At 35.9% G+C, this 16,744-nt stretch overlaps 1 protein-coding gene across 12 annotated transcripts in view; it reads left to right on the top strand.

Annotated features, from left to right (window-relative positions):
• Nucleotides 1-16,744, top strand: part of SCN2A (sodium voltage-gated channel alpha subunit 2) — a 75,828-nt gene that overhangs the window by 36,584 nt on the left and 22,500 nt on the right. For 8 of the 12 annotated variants that reach the window (XM_068195726.1, XM_068195732.1, XM_068195727.1 and 5 more), the window contains 7 exons: nucleotides 632-922; nucleotides 4,080-4,484; nucleotides 5,442-5,574; nucleotides 7,240-7,478; nucleotides 8,350-8,523; nucleotides 10,242-10,598; nucleotides 12,256-12,735. In XM_068195726.1, coding sequence (XP_068051827.1) covers nucleotides 632-922; nucleotides 4,080-4,484; nucleotides 5,442-5,574; nucleotides 7,240-7,478; nucleotides 8,350-8,523; nucleotides 10,242-10,598; nucleotides 12,256-12,735 — 2,079 coding nt within the window. The remainder of the gene's footprint in view (nucleotides 1-631; nucleotides 923-4,079; nucleotides 4,485-5,441; nucleotides 5,575-7,239; nucleotides 7,479-8,349; nucleotides 8,524-10,241; nucleotides 10,599-12,255; nucleotides 12,736-16,744) is intronic. The other 4 variants (XM_068195733.1, XM_068195734.1, XM_068195735.1 and 1 more) reach the window with 2 other exon arrangements.

Raw genomic sequence — 16,744 nt, forward strand, 5'->3', positions numbered from 1 at the left:
TTTTGTTTCATTGGTCAGTTCCCATCTGTTAGGGGGAATTCTGAGATTTTTTTTTTTGGTTATTTTTTACCACAGATTGTAAATAAATGTTAATAAAATGCTCCACATGTTTTGAAAATCAAACAACACCAAGTATATAATAGTGCGTAGTTTAACACAAATCTCTGATTATTATTTGCAAAACAGAGATATCAACATTACACACGATCTTTAATAGACTTGGGAGTATTCAAAACCCATCAAAATGTTGTAGCAAAGTGTTGCTTCCTGTTAACAGGGATTTTACCACTTGTTTGAGCCTTGATTCTTTATTTTTACATACTACTTCAGATGAAAAATTCATTGCAACATATTGCTTCAATCTGAAACAGATGTTTTTTAACTTGGTTTTATGACAGCACAGTTTTCCCTTGGGTTAGTCTTGTTCCTGGTTTATGGAGCAATGGCAAATTATGGTTCCTGTGGTATTTCACAAATTACACTTTTTATGATATGCTGGGTTTGGTGAAGTAGAAACATTGGCTTTATTTTAAAATAATAATTTCTTTAAGAGTGGCAATAAATTTGAAATAATGAGTGGGGTATGTATTTGTACAAATGCTGTAAATTGCACATGTGCTTGTATGTATAGGCGGCGGCAGCAGCTGCAGCAGCTGACTCAAGAGATTATAGTGGAGTAGGTGGAATAGGTGGATTCTCCGAAAGTTCTTCTGAGGCATCAAAACTGAGCTCAAAGAGTGCTAAAGAGAGAAGGAATAGAAGAAAGAAAAAAAAGCAAAAAGAACAGTCTGAAGGCGAGGAGAAGGATGGGGAAGAATTTCACAAATCTGAATCAGAGGACAGCATCAAAAAGAAAGGTTTCCGATTTTCCATTGAGGGGAATAGACTGACATATGAAAAGAGATTCTCTTCCCCACACCAGGTACCATAGTATTATTACCTCTTAAACACCGTTTTTGTCTGCTCATCATATAAAGAAAGCCCTGTATAGTAGTTTGGTTAATTCTTGCAAGATACCACAGATTCATTAATATCCTAAATCAAAGACTAAACAAGTAAAAACTTGCAGCCAAATATGAAACTGTAAGAATTTAAGAGATTTTGGTTTTACTCTGAATTACTGTGTGAAAAATCAAAATTACATATATTAATTAATATGAGCTGTATTTCAAGCTTCTTAATTAAAATGGACCTATCTCCCCATCAAGTTGGATGTATTCAGCATGATGAGTAGCTTCAAAACATGGTGCATACATACAAAATGTAATGTTTCAAGTGAGAAGAGTACTAAAATTTGGGATGCAGAAAGCTCAATAGAAATTACATTAATGCTCATGTGAAATTTGAGAAATTAATTGATGTAAGAACATTAATTGTGTTATCTTAAAGAAGGTGGAAATTTGTGTGGCAATGTGTCTTTGCATGTGTTCTCTTACATTGCAACACCAGTGATTCAGTGTGTCATCTGCATCTCCCATCCAGCCATTTATTTCATTTGATAGTTTTGTAATGTTATCTCCTACAGTTTTCAAAGCTTCTCTTCATTTACCTACTTCTCACTCCCCCCTTAGCGCTGCAAATCCAGATCTTGCATACATTCTCTCATTTTTCTGCCCCTTTTTGTGTCTCAATATGCTTCTTCCTTTTATCTCCATCTTCTTAATTTTCCCTGGTCTTTATGACTTGCTTTCTCCCTCTTTTTAGTCATTATTACTAAACTCATTCCTGCCTTTTTAATTCTCTTCTATTTCTGTCTCTGGAAAGCCTGTTTCATTCCTTATTGATCATGAGTGTTCATACTCTCTTCATGTATTGTTTTCTCCAGCCTTCCATTCTCAAAGGAGCTCAGACCTCTTCATCTAATATTTTCTTACTAAGGAGTGTCCTTAGATCAGACTGTGGTGGGAATATAATGTTTCTGGATTTCTATTTCTACCACTCCTTCCACTCACTTCCTAATGTATTTCCTTTCTCAATAGTAATGCATCCTTCCCCCCACCCCACCTCCTTGGTCTGCCACTGTTTTATGTTGTTAACTGTCTAACTAATCTCTGTGAGGCTTCATTGCTGAATTTAGTTCATGATTCATTCTGTTCCTTATACAAATTTTCACACATGTCAATTGACTTCAACTTCATGTTGAAGATCCATCTGATCCCCTAGGTGCATATTCTTGCCTATCTCTTCATTCAAACTGCAGCCTTATTCAACTGCAGCTCAATTCATCCATCTTGTAAGAAATTAAGCATTCCTCATACAACTTGTTCTTCTAACATTTTTTCATCTCCAAGTTCATTTACAGTTGTTTGACTATGACAGTCTAGAAATCACCTCCCCTCTGGTTTTCCAACCCTAGTTCCTTTTCACTCTGGATTCTAACCACTTAACAGAAGTTCCACTCACCAGTTTTTAATATCATTTTCCTAGAGAAAACTCAGGCTTATATATAATCTTTTACTTTTTCCTTGGCATTTCATTTTCTTTCAATGTAAATGACCATGTTATTCCTCTTGAAATCTTATTCTTCCTAACATTCATAACTTTGTCTCCTCTCAATTCTTCTGGTTTAATTGTGCTTTAGGAGATCCGTTTACCCTTTTGACAATTTTCCAAGGGATTTCCACAAGGCCTTTTGCTAGATCCCTTTTCTCTCTCTTTTTCTTTTTTGTTTTTTTTTTTAACTCTATTCTGGACCCACAACTGTGAATAATTTTTAACTTGGACCTCTTTACTGCTGTATTCATCAAGAATGTTGTTGCAAAGAGCACTAACCTATCCCATTGCTTTTCTCTAATCTGCTAGTAAACATATTTACCTAAATAATTTTTTTTTTTTACTATCATAAAACATACTGTACCTAAAGTTCCTCCCAACCCACCTTGTCTACTTACAGTAAACAAGTCCCAGCTTTGACTGACCCAAAGCAGCATTCATAACCTCCTGTTAAATTTCCAAACTAGTTCCTTTGAGCTCTTTCTGGTATGCTGCCATTCATGCTTGGAAGAAGCTCCCATGAGTTTTCACAGAACACTTCATTGCTTTCCTCAAATCCCTCTTTAAAACTCTCTTTTACCATGCTGCCTACAGAAAGCTTGACAGGGAAGTGACTTCAGGTGAGCTAAGATGACTGTTTATCATACTCATCAATTTTGCCTCTGTGTATTCCCTTTCTTTTTGTATCCATCTGTTTTGTTGCATTTAAATGATTAGCTCTTTGCAGACTGCCTTTTTGTTCTGCATTTTGCAGTCCCTGGTACAATGGGGCTCAGGTACACAAAGATAAGTTGCAGAAGAGAAACAAAGGCACTGCTTTGTTATGTATCATCTCTGCTGTTCATAGAGGTCTTGGGTGAAATCAGGTGCTAATACTTACCAATGAAGTCAAGGCAATTACTGATATGAATTAAAATTAAGAATGTGTATAATTAATTGTAAGATTAGAGCATTATTTTCACTCTAAGACTGGAGATCTCCAATAGCAGAACACTTACTCCAATGAGTAAACTGATGAAGATTAGCAAACCTATTTATACAAAATTTCAGGCAAATTGTTGCATATTCGGGATAGCTAACACTTTAAAAAAGAAATTAGAAACCTATTATGGTCTATTTGACTAATATCTGATAAGATACGTACATTTTTTAAAACAGGCAGTATTTGGAGCTACTTCTGTGTGCAGACTGGGTCACAGAAAATTTGCCTAAAATTTTATTTACTCAGCCTGTCATACTAATGCTAGCCTGTGGTAAAGAGTGTCTAGATCTACTTATTCAGTTTATGAACAGTTGGTAGTAACATAGGCAGAATAGCAGAAGAAACAATTCTGTCAAGCAGTTTTTTTTTACTCTAATTAAACTGATTGATATCATATATCCAAAGCAGTAAAATAACTAGTCTTTGTCTGTCACTTATGTGCTCTTTGTTTACTACCCAAAAGGGAGTGTATTAGGGGGGGACTGTACCAGTTCATTTCTTTGTAGATGACCTTACCCTTTAAGACATTGTGGATTTTTCCTCTGTATGAAAATGTTGTATTTTAAAGGATTTTCATCTGATAATTGTTTTTATTTACCTGCAGTCTTTGCTGAGCATTCGTGGCTCCCTGTTTTCCCCAAGGCGCAACAGCAGAACAAGTCTTTTCAGCTTCAGAGGTCGAGCAAAGGATGTAGGGTCAGAAAACGACTTTGCTGATGATGAACACAGCACTTTTGAAGACAATGAGAGCAGAAGAGATTCTCTCTTTGTTCCTCATAGACATGGAGAACGGCGCAACAGTAACATTAGCCAGGCCAGTAGGTCATCCAGAACAGTACCTGCACTTCCAGCAAACGGGAAGATGCACAGCACTGTGGATTGCAATGGAGTGGTGTCCTTGGTTGGTGGGCCGCCAGCTTTGACATCGCCTACGGGACAGCTTCTGCCAGAGGTGATGATTGATAAAGCAGCCACTGCTAGCAATGTAAGGAAGTCTGCAATAGCTCAGGCATGATATTCTCTCCCTGTATGATCAGTCACTGTTTCCACAAATGTAGTCACATGGCAATGATGACCTTTCTGGCTAAGCTGTGAATGCTCCGCTCATGTTTTTCAGCTATAAGAAAAAGGAGAAATTGAAGTTTTCCAGCTCTCATTAATTAAATATGTGAAAATCCATCTGAATCGACTGGGAATTAACAGAATAGCATAGTCAACCATTGAATGAATTTAGTTTGTGTAGTCTTACACCCATTGATTCATTATGCTTAGACTTAGCTGGATGGTTCTGTGCTTGTAAGGATATCAAAAGGATATCAAAATGGAAAAAAATTACATTTACTTAATGGAATATATTAAATTACCATTTAGCTTCCTGCTGTCCATACATGAAACTTTTGATGTTACCCTGGTAGTACAACTTAAAAGGGTTGTGATAGTGTTCTTGTAATATAGTTAATTTTTCTATGGGGTTTTTTTTTATGTCAACATTACTAAATATTTTTTAATTTGTCTGAAAAATGTGCTAGGAAATTCATAGTTTATTCTAAATTAAGAGTTATCTTAAGAAAATGCACTTATGCTTAGTTCCTTTACTACTTGCTGTGTGGGCTGTGCATTTTCATGTTTAGAAAAAGACTTCACTGCCTAAATAGAAAGATATTTACAGCAGAGCTCATTGACAAGCTCTTTGAAATATTTTTTAGTCTGAAATCTGCTTCAATATCTCAGCCCTGTTTCAGCAAAATACTTAAAAATATATTCTTCAGGCACAAGAGCAATGTGCTGCAGTGTTTGACTATTTGTTCTATGCAGAGTCAGGCATGCCTTAGTCTGTTGTGAAGCCTCAATAGAACTGGAGCATGGTGTGGGACAGCCATGTTTTAAACCAGGAGAGCTCTACAGTAACTTACAGTGTTATTAAATGTACAATCAATCAGCTATTTCATCAGTGCTTTATTTTCAGGGCACTACTACAGAAACTGACTTAAGAAAGAGACATTCTAGTTCTTACCATGTTCCTATGGACTACCTAACAGACCCAAGTGCAAGGCAAAGAGCAATGAGTATAGCCAGCATGCTTACAAACACAATGGAAGGTATGTAACACAGATTTTTTTTGTATGACAATGCCTTAAAAGTGCTATTAAATGTGCAATGCATTAAGTGGTAGTGATGTTTAAAGGCAGCTATTTCAGCCTAGAGGGTACAGACAAGAGAAGATTTCTATATAGAGTTAGGGGGGGATTTTTTGATGTTTTGGGGTTTTTTGGGGGGGGGCTGGAATTTTTTGGTTTTGGTGGGTTTGTTTTGTTTTGTTTTTTTGGGGTTTGTTTGTTTGTTTTTAATTTGGGACTGACAAATTTGGAAAAAGAGTCAAGCTTGCAACATACTGATAGATTTGAGGTAGAAGTAGCAAGTTTCCAATTTAAATTCAAGCAAAACCAATTATTCAATGTAGTCTTTCTATAGTGAAGCTATGTTTTGGGGTAAGCACTTTTTAGGTTACTGAAATGGCTATGCTTCTTGCAGTAGAGCAATCCCCATCTACCAATTCAGCAGACCTCCTGTTTCACAAAGGAGGGATCATGTTCTTCTTTCTGTAAGGCTAAATACAATTACTTTGAATCATGGAATCAAGCAATTTTTTGTAAGAAAGGTTGAAACATTATGTTGAGGCTTAAATGATTATGCCCAAAATAGAAAATTGGAAGGTAATAGCAGTTGTGCACATGTGGACCATAAATATTTGTCTGACTTCAGGCTTGCTCTAAATGCTTATCTTTCATGAGGATATTTTTAAATACTTTATTGGAAGGGACCTTAAAGATCTTCTAGAGTTCCAACCCCCCTGCCATGGACAGGAGCACCTTTCACCAGAGCAGATTGCTCCAAGTCCCATCCAACCTGGCCTTGAACACGTCCAGGGACAGGGCATCTACAGCTTCCCTGGGCAACCTGTGCCAAGGCCTCACCACTCTCACAGTAAAGAATTTTTGCCCACTACCTGATCTAAACCTACCCTCTTTCTGTTCAAAACTGTACACCCTCATCGTCTCACTCAACTCCCAGATAAAGGCTCCCTCTCCAGCTTTCCTGCAGGCCCCTTATAAGTACTGGAAGGCTGCAATAAGGTCTCCTTGGAGCCCTCTCTTCTCTAGATAAGTAACCTCAGGTCTCTCAGCCTGTCTTCATAGGCCATGTGCTCTGGCCCTTGAATATCTCTGTGGCCTCCTCTGAACCTGATGTTATGCTGAGAACCCTAGAGCTGAACCCAGCACTCCACCTGGCAGAGGAGAACCCCTTCCCTCAGCCCTCTGGCCATGGTGGTTTTGATGCTGCCCAGGAGGATATTGGCTCTCAGGGCTTGACTGACATTGTTGGCTCACACGCGATTTTTCAGCCACCAATAACCCCAAGTGTTTGTCTGCTGGGCTGCTTTCAATCCCCTCATCACCCAGCCTTATGACAGGTTTCTAAGACAAATTTCTCTTTTGCATTCTATGTAGCATTAGCTTGTGAATGGTTCTTTTATCTACTGAATCTTTAGTATAGTTGTTTTGGGGGAGGGGGGTTTGGCGTCTTTTTTTTTAATAGATTATTTTAAATTGTAATTTCTTTTAACTTAAAGCAGTCTTAGCTTCAAAATATCAATACAGTTTGTCAACAGTACCTTGGAAAACAGCATTTAGGCTTCAAGGATATATTCAGGTGATTCTGGAATAGAGACATATGTTTAAAATAATTTTCATTTTTCTCTCTAGAACTGGAAGAATCCAGACAGAAATGTCCGCCATGCTGGTATAAATTTGCTAACACTTGCTTGATTTGGGACTGCTGTACTCCCTGGCTGAAAGTCAAACATATTGTAAATTTGATTGTGATGGACCCATTTGTTGATCTGGCCATTACCATCTGCATCGTCCTGAACACCCTGTTCATGGCCATGGAGCACTACCCAATGACAGAACAGTTTAGTGGTGTGCTTTCAGTAGGAAACCTTGTAAGTCTTTCGTGATGTGCCACGTTTGTAAAATGCATTTTTCTTTAATTCTTTTGTGACTTATGCGCATTCATGTAAAATAAAAAGTTGACTATTTAGAGGTTTGGGATTGTTGAACTTAAATTTAAGTTGTTGACATTTGTAAATTTCACCACCCTTACTTTACAGAGTAAAGATCTACTGAGTTAATATATGCGCTTTGATTTTTAAAATCTTCATCTTCTGTCATTGACGCTCATTAAAGGAATTTTTTTTTTATTTTTGTTGAATAGTTACAAAGCATGAGAACTTTCAGTTCCATTCCCACACCCATTCTGCTCTTCACTAGCACCTTCTAAGGATCTGGGTTTTCAAGGATTTCTAGAGGGGAAAGACCCAGTAAGCATGACAGATGTAAGGAAATTATGAAATGAAATGACAATGTTTTCCACAGGTCATTATGAAGAAGAACAATTCTGCTCAACTTTCTGTATAATTTTTTTCTTAATAAAATAAGTTTATGATAGGACCAATTATCTTTATTCCTAGAAGTCAAAAGGTGGTCTAAGGGCAAAGATGAGCTCTAAGAAGGTAAAAATGACCATTAAAATCAGATTATATTCTGTATATTGGCATACATACATATTAGCAGGCTAGATAAAAACCGCATTTTCCCATTCTTTTTCTTTGGAACCCCAACTCTGTGATGCATATGTAAGTTTCAAATATGAATTTTATTCCTAATCCCAGTGTATGGAAATATAGAGAAGATATTCAGACTTACCATTAATTTCTTGCTGAAAATATAACTTAGCACAAGTTGATACCATTAGTTTTACTTTTTACATATTTTCTTCCTAAACTGGAGTAAGAAGCTGTGTTTTCCTTGCAGGTGTTTACGGGCATTTTCACAGCAGAAATGTTTCTCAAGATAATTGCCATGGATCCTTATTATTATTTCCAAGAGGGCTGGAATATTTTTGATGGTTTTATTGTGAGTCTTAGTTTAATGGAACTTGGCCTTGCAAATGTAGAAGGATTATCTGTCCTTCGATCATTCCGATTGGTAAATATACTATTTAAAATATGTTTCTGGATTACATTTTTGTATTTGTACATGTATCTTTTGTGCATTTTTCATTTGCAAATTAAATATTTGGCTGAGACAGAAGATCTTTTCAGAACTTCCAAAATGCTAAATTGCATACTCACTAGATGGCATGTATATATTATGTCAAGTTTGTTTTGCATATTATCATAGTAATGTCTATTTCTCCTTCAAGATATTGTCAACATCAATTCTATTATTGTTGAAAGTATGCTTAAAGGATTAATTTTTCTAATAGAAGTATTTCTTAGAGTCTTCTCCCTAGATGAGGGAGTAAAAAAAAGCAAGAGCTACAGGGCCTACCCTACCTGTGACTGAAGTTTAGTGCTTGGTAAATAATTAGTTAATTAATAAAATTTATTGACAGTTTTAGCTTATAGACTTCCATTAACAATTGCCTTTATTGGTTAGATTTAGAAGAGAGTAGTGTTAAGATTTTTCATTGTCCAGGGGCTTTTCATCCCTACCAGCCTTCTCTGTATCATCCTCTGCAAGGGTCTATCTGCTGTCTGACAGATTTTCTGTTCAGAAGTCACTACAGTGTCTCTGTCTGTTATTAGATATCTCTTTCATGAACAGGGACTTAAAATACCTTGGTCTTCCTGCAGACTAGGCTAGCTTGCAATTCAGTGTCCAAACACTCTTCTGAAAAGACCTATGCAGTGAGACACATGAAGCTAGAGTTCCTGGTCATCAAACTCAATTTCTGCCTTAAATTAAAAAAAAAAGTATTTAACTTGAAATTAAAGTTAAATACATCCCCTTTAAAAATAAGGGGTTTTAAATAAGTTTTTTCTAGTTATCTGCATAGAATTATACTGTACTTTGCCTGAAGTCTAAAATCTGTCTGGATTGACTTCTCTCCCAGTAGTAGATTCTGGTTTTAACTTGACATTTATGTGTTTCCTTTATGGAACATAAAATCATCACATGAAATAATATTTAGTTTTATATTAATTTATTTTAGTATTCTTCTTTCAATTGTCTGAACAATTGCTGTATCTTTCCAATAATTTCATTTTTGTCTGTTTCAAGCTGTACTTACTTATATAATACTTTCCCTTGTTTTTCTCAATGTTGTATGACAAGCTTTGTATGACACAATACATTTATTTAAAAAGACAGAAAATATATTGTTAAAGATACTTGCAAGTCACTTTTATGTCTCTCATTAACAACTCTAGCTTGTTTCTCTTTTTAGGAAAACCATTTCCTCCATCTCACTGCCTGTTAAGATTAAAGAATCTGGAAGAGACTATACACTTATGGTCCTGTTAAACTGATCACGTTTCCTACATGCTCATTTATTTTTAGTAATATTTTCTCAGAGTTTGCAGGACAAATACTCTTTTGTTCAACTTCTTTAACAAGTAAAACTTTTTATAAATACCTAAAGTCACCAAAAGAGTCAAAGTCTGAATAGGAGTATTTGTGATAATTTCAATGTAATAAGCATACAGATACTATTTTTGATTTCTTATCACTTGAATCAGGACTTAACACTGCTGATATGTAATATTGTACAAAGAACTGGAAAAATAAATTTTGTAACTTAAAATCCTAAAGATTACAAGAGACATGATGTAGACACACAGTAACTGAAATATGAAATGTATAGCAGTAATTTCATTACAATTCGATAACAAAGAACCATATACCATTCTTCTGTTTTGCAGCTTCGAGTTTTCAAATTGGCAAAATCTTGGCCAACCCTAAATATGCTGATTAAGATTATTGGCAACTCAGTGGGGGCTCTGGGGAATCTGACCCTGGTGCTGGCCATCATTGTGTTCATTTTCGCTGTGGTTGGGATGCAGCTCTTTGGGAAGAGCTACAAGGAATGCGTCTGCAAGATCTCCAGTGACTGTGAACTTCCTCGCTGGCACATGCACGACTTTTTCCACTCTTTCCTGATTGTATTCCGAGTGCTGTGTGGAGAATGGATAGAAACCATGTGGGACTGCATGGAGGTTGCTGGCCAAACCATGTGCCTTACAGTCTTCATGATGGTCATGGTGATTGGAAACCTAGTGGTATGTAATCAGTGGAGATTTTTTTTAAACTTTTAGGACATATCTCCTGTTTTTCATGATATAGAAATATGAAATGATGACTAGAGAAGGACTTCAGGAAAACATGTAGTTCACTTGCCCTTTCTATACACCAAGTTCAAATATAACTTGATTATCTATGAAAAAGGTTTGTCTATTTTTCTTTTAAATCTCAGTAAGTCTATAATCTCTTTAATAACATCAGTGCTGAATTATTTTTATGGTTAAGAGTGCCTTTAAAAAAAAACATCTAATTTTACTCACTTTTACAGCCAAGTAAACTAAATTGTCTCAATATTGATGGAAAATTGTTGGTCTTTATGACAACATTTATTAAAAGCTTACTGTTTCCGCTTTCAGTCATTTCTCTGGGAAACAAAGCAAGCCTAACTCTTCAATTTTTTTCTCATAAGTGATGATTTGTAAATGGCTTATCCCTTTTGCTACTGGTTTCTGAATTCCTCCCAAGCAACATTTTGAATAAAGACACAAGTACTGAATAATGTGGAATAATGATACTGTCATTTATTGTACTCAGCATTCCTTGTAGTACATCCCCAAATAACACATGTAATTTCTGTACCACTGGATGCTTTCCTGATGCAGCCTCTATACCCCTTTCTGTAGTACTTCTGCCTTGCCAATTTTCTCACTTTCTGTATATATACTTTTCATTTTCCTTAACAATCCTTTCCACAACAGTACTTCAGAATTAAACAACATATTGATTTTGAATCAGTTCACCAATTTGCTATAAACCATGATGATGTTTAATTGTAGTCCTTTCTCCTTGAGTGCTGGCATCTGTTCTCTTTTTGGTACGATCCACAAATTTTATAAATATGCTTATCCACAGTCATCACTACTAAGTCACTCACCAGACTAATGTGAGTCCTGTGGCATATCTTATAAAATATTCTGCAAGTTTGAACAGGAGGAACTGACAAATATAATCTAACTGATTTTTAATTAAATGGGTTTTAATCAGTTTTGCACATGGTCTGTCATAACTGCATGCTATCCAAATTTCTCTTGCATGTTTGTAAAATGTCATGCAAGAAAGTCTGAAATAGCTTCTTAAAATTGAGGTGAAATAGGTTCTTGAAATTGGGGTGTACCTCATTTGTGGACACTGTCTCTTAGCTAGTGTTCCTGCCCAGGACCAAGATAGACTCATATATACTTGCCAAATACAATATTTTACTGTATTCTGAATTAGAGGTACTAAAGCTATGGTCTGTTGAACTCTAGAAGACTGGTATTTGCCTACATTCTCCTGACCTATGAACACTACAGTGGACATAGCTTGCATAAATCACTGCATTATGTTGTATTCTGCCTCGTTATGTCTTTCTCCATTTTGAGGAGCAGGTCTGCATTACTGCAGATTGTGGAGGAGACAGTCAAGGAACAGCTCAGATTTTCACCTGTATTAGTGAAGTTAAACCAGATGAAAGTGCTTTTGGCAAGGCAATAAAATGCTGGGGACAGGGATTATGAACTGAAAAGAATAGCAGGAAGGTGCATAGAAATAAAGTGTTACATGTGAAATAAAAATTATCTCATATGGAAAAATCTCTTAATGATGTATCTTTTATGACTTAAAAATAAGAATAATTTTTTCCTTATTTTATTTTAGGTACTCAACCTATTTCTGGCCTTGCTGCTGAGCTCATTTAGTTCAGACAACCTTGCTGCTACAGACGATGATAATGAAATGAACAATCTCCAGATTGCTGTGGCAAGGATTCAGAAAGGCATAGATTATGTGAAGAGAAAAGTGCGTGAATTCATCCAAAAAGCTTTTGTTAGAAAACAGAAAGTTTTAGATGAAATCAAACCTCTTGAAGACCTAAACAATAAAAAAGACAGCTGTATTTCCAACCATACAATAGTAGACATAGGTAAAAACCTTGCCTATCTCAAAGATGGGAATGGAACTACCAGTGGCATAGGCAGCAGTGTGGAAAAATATGTTGTTGATGAGAGTGATTACATGTCATTCATAAACAACCCAAGTCTCACTGTGACAGTGCCCATTGCTGTTGGAGAATCAGATTTTGAAAATTTAAACACAGAGGAGTTCAGCAGTGAATCAGACCTGGAAGAAAGCAAAGAGGTAAGCCTGTTTCTAATTTTAAAATACTCTGATGCTTTTCTTTTTTTTATTGAGGTTACTAGTGTTGAAGCCAAATCTTTCTTTAATTCTTTTACAACAGCATATACAAACTCGTAATGTTATTTAAGGTAAATTGATGTAAGGTTGTGAGTTTTGGGTGATGGTGATACAATATTGCATTTACAGTAATAATCAAGATACATAAGAAAAATTTTTAGAAAATTAGGGGGTTTTTTCTATTTTATTTTGTTAAATCCTTAACAAGCAAAGGAACCAGTTTAATAGTCTTAGATACCCAAAGTCATACAATGTGTGTATGGCTAGTGCAAATTTCTCCATGCTTATTTCATTAGAGCAGTTTATTTTTTAATCTGCTTTTTTAACAGTTCATTATGATGTTTTTAACCTTTTTTGTATAGTGAAAATGCATCCATATGCATCCTAGATAGGTACATTTGAATACTGGACTAGCATCACTAAACAATGTCAAATAAATCACTAATAATCCTTCTGATGGTAGTGAAGTAATGGCCTTATGGTAAAAAAGTTACAAAGCTTAATATCCTAGTATAAGATCCTGTCATTTGACTACTCATTGTTATTTTTTCAAAGGCTTAAGATACTTGAATCTGTTGCCTACTGTGACTAATAAAATGTACCTCTTTCTGGCACAAGGTGGTGCCAAGTGGATAAATCCAATCTAGCACTGAGAGTTATAGTGGATGCCAAGGCATTATTATTGTGTGTGCATTATTAACCCACTGCTTTGTCCTGCACAACTCAAAGTGGTGGAGGCACATCAGCTCAAGTGGAGTAAGTCTGTGCAATGCTTAGTACTGATGCTAGTTTATTCAGCATTAGCATGGGTATTTTTGAATAGTATTGCATGCTGTGGGGTAGACATGAACAAACATAAAGGCTTTCATTAGTGGTTTTCTCTTACTTGAATCTAAGAATATAAATATGGGTAAGATTCTAGTAATTTTCTGCCTGAGATTTCGTTTTTGTACCAACTGCAAACATTTAGTCATGTTTTCTTGTTTCTTATAACAAATGTCTTTATTCTTATAATTTTTTTTCAGATTGATTGTGTTAATATTTATGTTACTCTTCAAACACAGTTCTTGGGTGTAGAACAAATCAGGTGAAGTTTAACCTTCAGTTGTTCTGTTCTTCATTGCACAAGAGCACTGTGTCAGTAGGAGAGGTGGAGGGTGCACTTTACACAAACCTCTGTGCTGGTGGTTACCAGGGCTGAGTAAGACAATGGTACATCTCTTACTTCACTGTATAGCTGTATGATGTGACTGCTGACTGTGTTCATTAGCCAAATCTTTCTTTTCTTCACATGGAACGACCCTCATTGGGCTATTCTACAAGATGACAGAAATATTGACTTCCTATAGGAAAAGTTTTAAAGTGGATTATCCAACATTTGAGGCATGAACTCCAGTCATTGAGCTTCCACCATAAAAGAGAGGCTTTCTACACCACCAACCATATTTAAAAGAAAACAGTGTCTTCATTGCATTCTTGGAGGCACTTAATGCTGTTGTGCTTCAGGAACTGCAAACTGATTAGGTGACAAGACAAAGAAATGCATATTAAGTCAGGGATGAGCTAGTGCCAAGCAGTTTTGACTGGCCAAGTCTGAAACTCTGCTGAGCATATTTGGGGCCAAAATTTCTTACTAATGCAGATGCTGAAGGTGAAAAATTGAAGGGAATGTTTATCAGCTTTAGGGATTTTTCAAGAGAGACACAACAATAAGCAAAGATTATGAGCATATTTCTTATGAAGGTGCCTAAATTTCAAGTAGATTTGAGTCAAAGAAGCATGACACAAAAGCATTAAAATCTTAATCCTAATTCCTACTCTTCACTAAATACTCTTAATCACCATGGTTTTTTGATATAGTGGAGTGTTGACTTATTAGATGACCAACACTCTTGTAATGAAAATGATCCATAGGAAAAGAAGGCATTTTTAAAATTAAAAAATTGACTAGAAATGGCTTTTTTATAAGGTGTCCTCTTTTTTGCCATGCCATAATGTGCCTTGCACTTCCGGCCTCTCATGTTTTCCTGTTTATATGACACTGCTGTTGCCAAGTTGATGTGCCAGTCATTTCATCGCTTACACCACAAATGAAAAAATCTAAGTCAGGAACTGCCATCAAACTGTGTACAATTAGCAGATTTGCACATGAAAGGCAGCTGAGGCATCCACTTGCTGTGAGGACACTGCACAAGGTAGCCAGATGCTGATTGGTGTGTGTCTGTGTGTTTCGGCTTGCTTCTGTGTCTACAACCAAGTATATGTATTCACTGTTGTATAGGGCAATAAGCAGAATTCCAACAAAACAATTATTATTTCTTAGCAAGTTTTAATTAAGCATGTTAATGTTTGGTGAATATTATAGCATATGTATATTCCTAGTAGTTTGATAGAAATCTTAACTAGATTTGTAGAAACAATACATATAATGTTGTACATGCTTAGTAGGTGTGAATTAACATGGAATTTTCTAGAAAGTTACTGAAACCTAAAATAAATTTAATTGTAAAAGCACCGTGTCCCTAAGAATGTCAGTGGGTGAATACAGTATAATAAGGAAATTAGAGAACAAATACTAGATAAAACTATCATGGAACTAGGCTGTTAATAATTGTGGGACCACTGTACTGAGTCCATTGTCCTATAAATAAAGGTCTGTGGGTCTGAGCTGCAGTATTGTTATTTAGTGTAGAAACTATATTTTTTTCCATTTTAGGTTCTTTAGTACTATGAGGATGGTTTATATGGAAAATTTTCTAGTACATGTATGACTGTATAATAATTAGTTAAAATAATCATAATAGCAAGTAATAATTAATTTATGTCAAATGTAACTTATAGGCCAGTAACAACACCAAGATATACCAATGACAAAATATTTTTCAGTGCTTTGAAGAAAATGGGCTCTCCTAATGCTGTTACAGACACATTAATAATGTATATTTTACTTTAAGCAATATTCAGTGCAAAAAACCAGAGGTGCTGTGTCCTGAACTTCATTTCCTACCATTCTTACTTCTCACAGGAGTAGAACCAAGCTGGATCAGTCAAGCGGGCAGCTCTGGTGCCTTTTAGCGAGGCAGAGCATCGTGTCACCAGTTTTACACAGGTTACCTAAGCAAGTTATACATCTCTCTGTATCCTATTTAATCACCTTTTAGCCAATATTGACTGGCCTGCATGCTCTTCAGCTACGATCCTGTCCCATTCATTGCAATAAGTACCAACATGCACAGCTGCTCTCTGCTGAGCCACGGGACTTGCATCACAGCATGGTCAGGCAAGAGCGGCAGCCCCAGGATTCCTGTGGTTCCAATACTCTCCATGATACTTTAATAGTATTTTGCAGTGCATGCTATGTACCTCTCCCAGTCTTGATGATACAGATTTCAGGATTCTGTTTTTGAAGGGTTTTCTTTTGCTTTGAGGGAAGGCAGAATATGTAACACATATGCCACGTTTCTCATCAGAAGCTTTTATTTATATAAAAGTCCATCTGTAAATTGCGTTGATAATGAGAAGGTGCTAGCTGTTTTAGAAAACTTTCATATTGTTGTAGTTTAATTTATAATGGAGGTAACCTGCAAACTCATCATAGTAATGGTTTTATTTTTCTTTTTTTTTTTTTTTTTTTTTTAGAAGTGCTTTTCTTTAGTACTTGTATAAGCATTTAGTTATTTTGGAGATTAATATGCAGTACTTGGAGCACCATTAAGCATGAAATTAATTTAATTTCTGCAGTCAAAGCATGTGACCGTAATTTGGTTGAAAGAATTCATACAAAACTGTTATTTGGCTGGTTAAACATTCAGAGATCAGTTCTGCTCTTACTTACGCTCACACTTAGGTGTAGAGGTGCAAAGAGAACACTGATTGCAAGATGTGGCCCAATTCAATCTTATTATAACTCTTTAATTTATGGTCAAAAAATTTTTACCTCCCCAAACAGCTA

Source organism: Anomalospiza imberbis, chromosome 7 (genome assembly GCF_031753505.1).
Source record: "Anomalospiza imberbis isolate Cuckoo-Finch-1a 21T00152 chromosome 7, ASM3175350v1, whole genome shotgun sequence".
NCBI lineage: Eukaryota > Metazoa > Chordata > Aves > Passeriformes > Viduidae > Anomalospiza > Anomalospiza imberbis.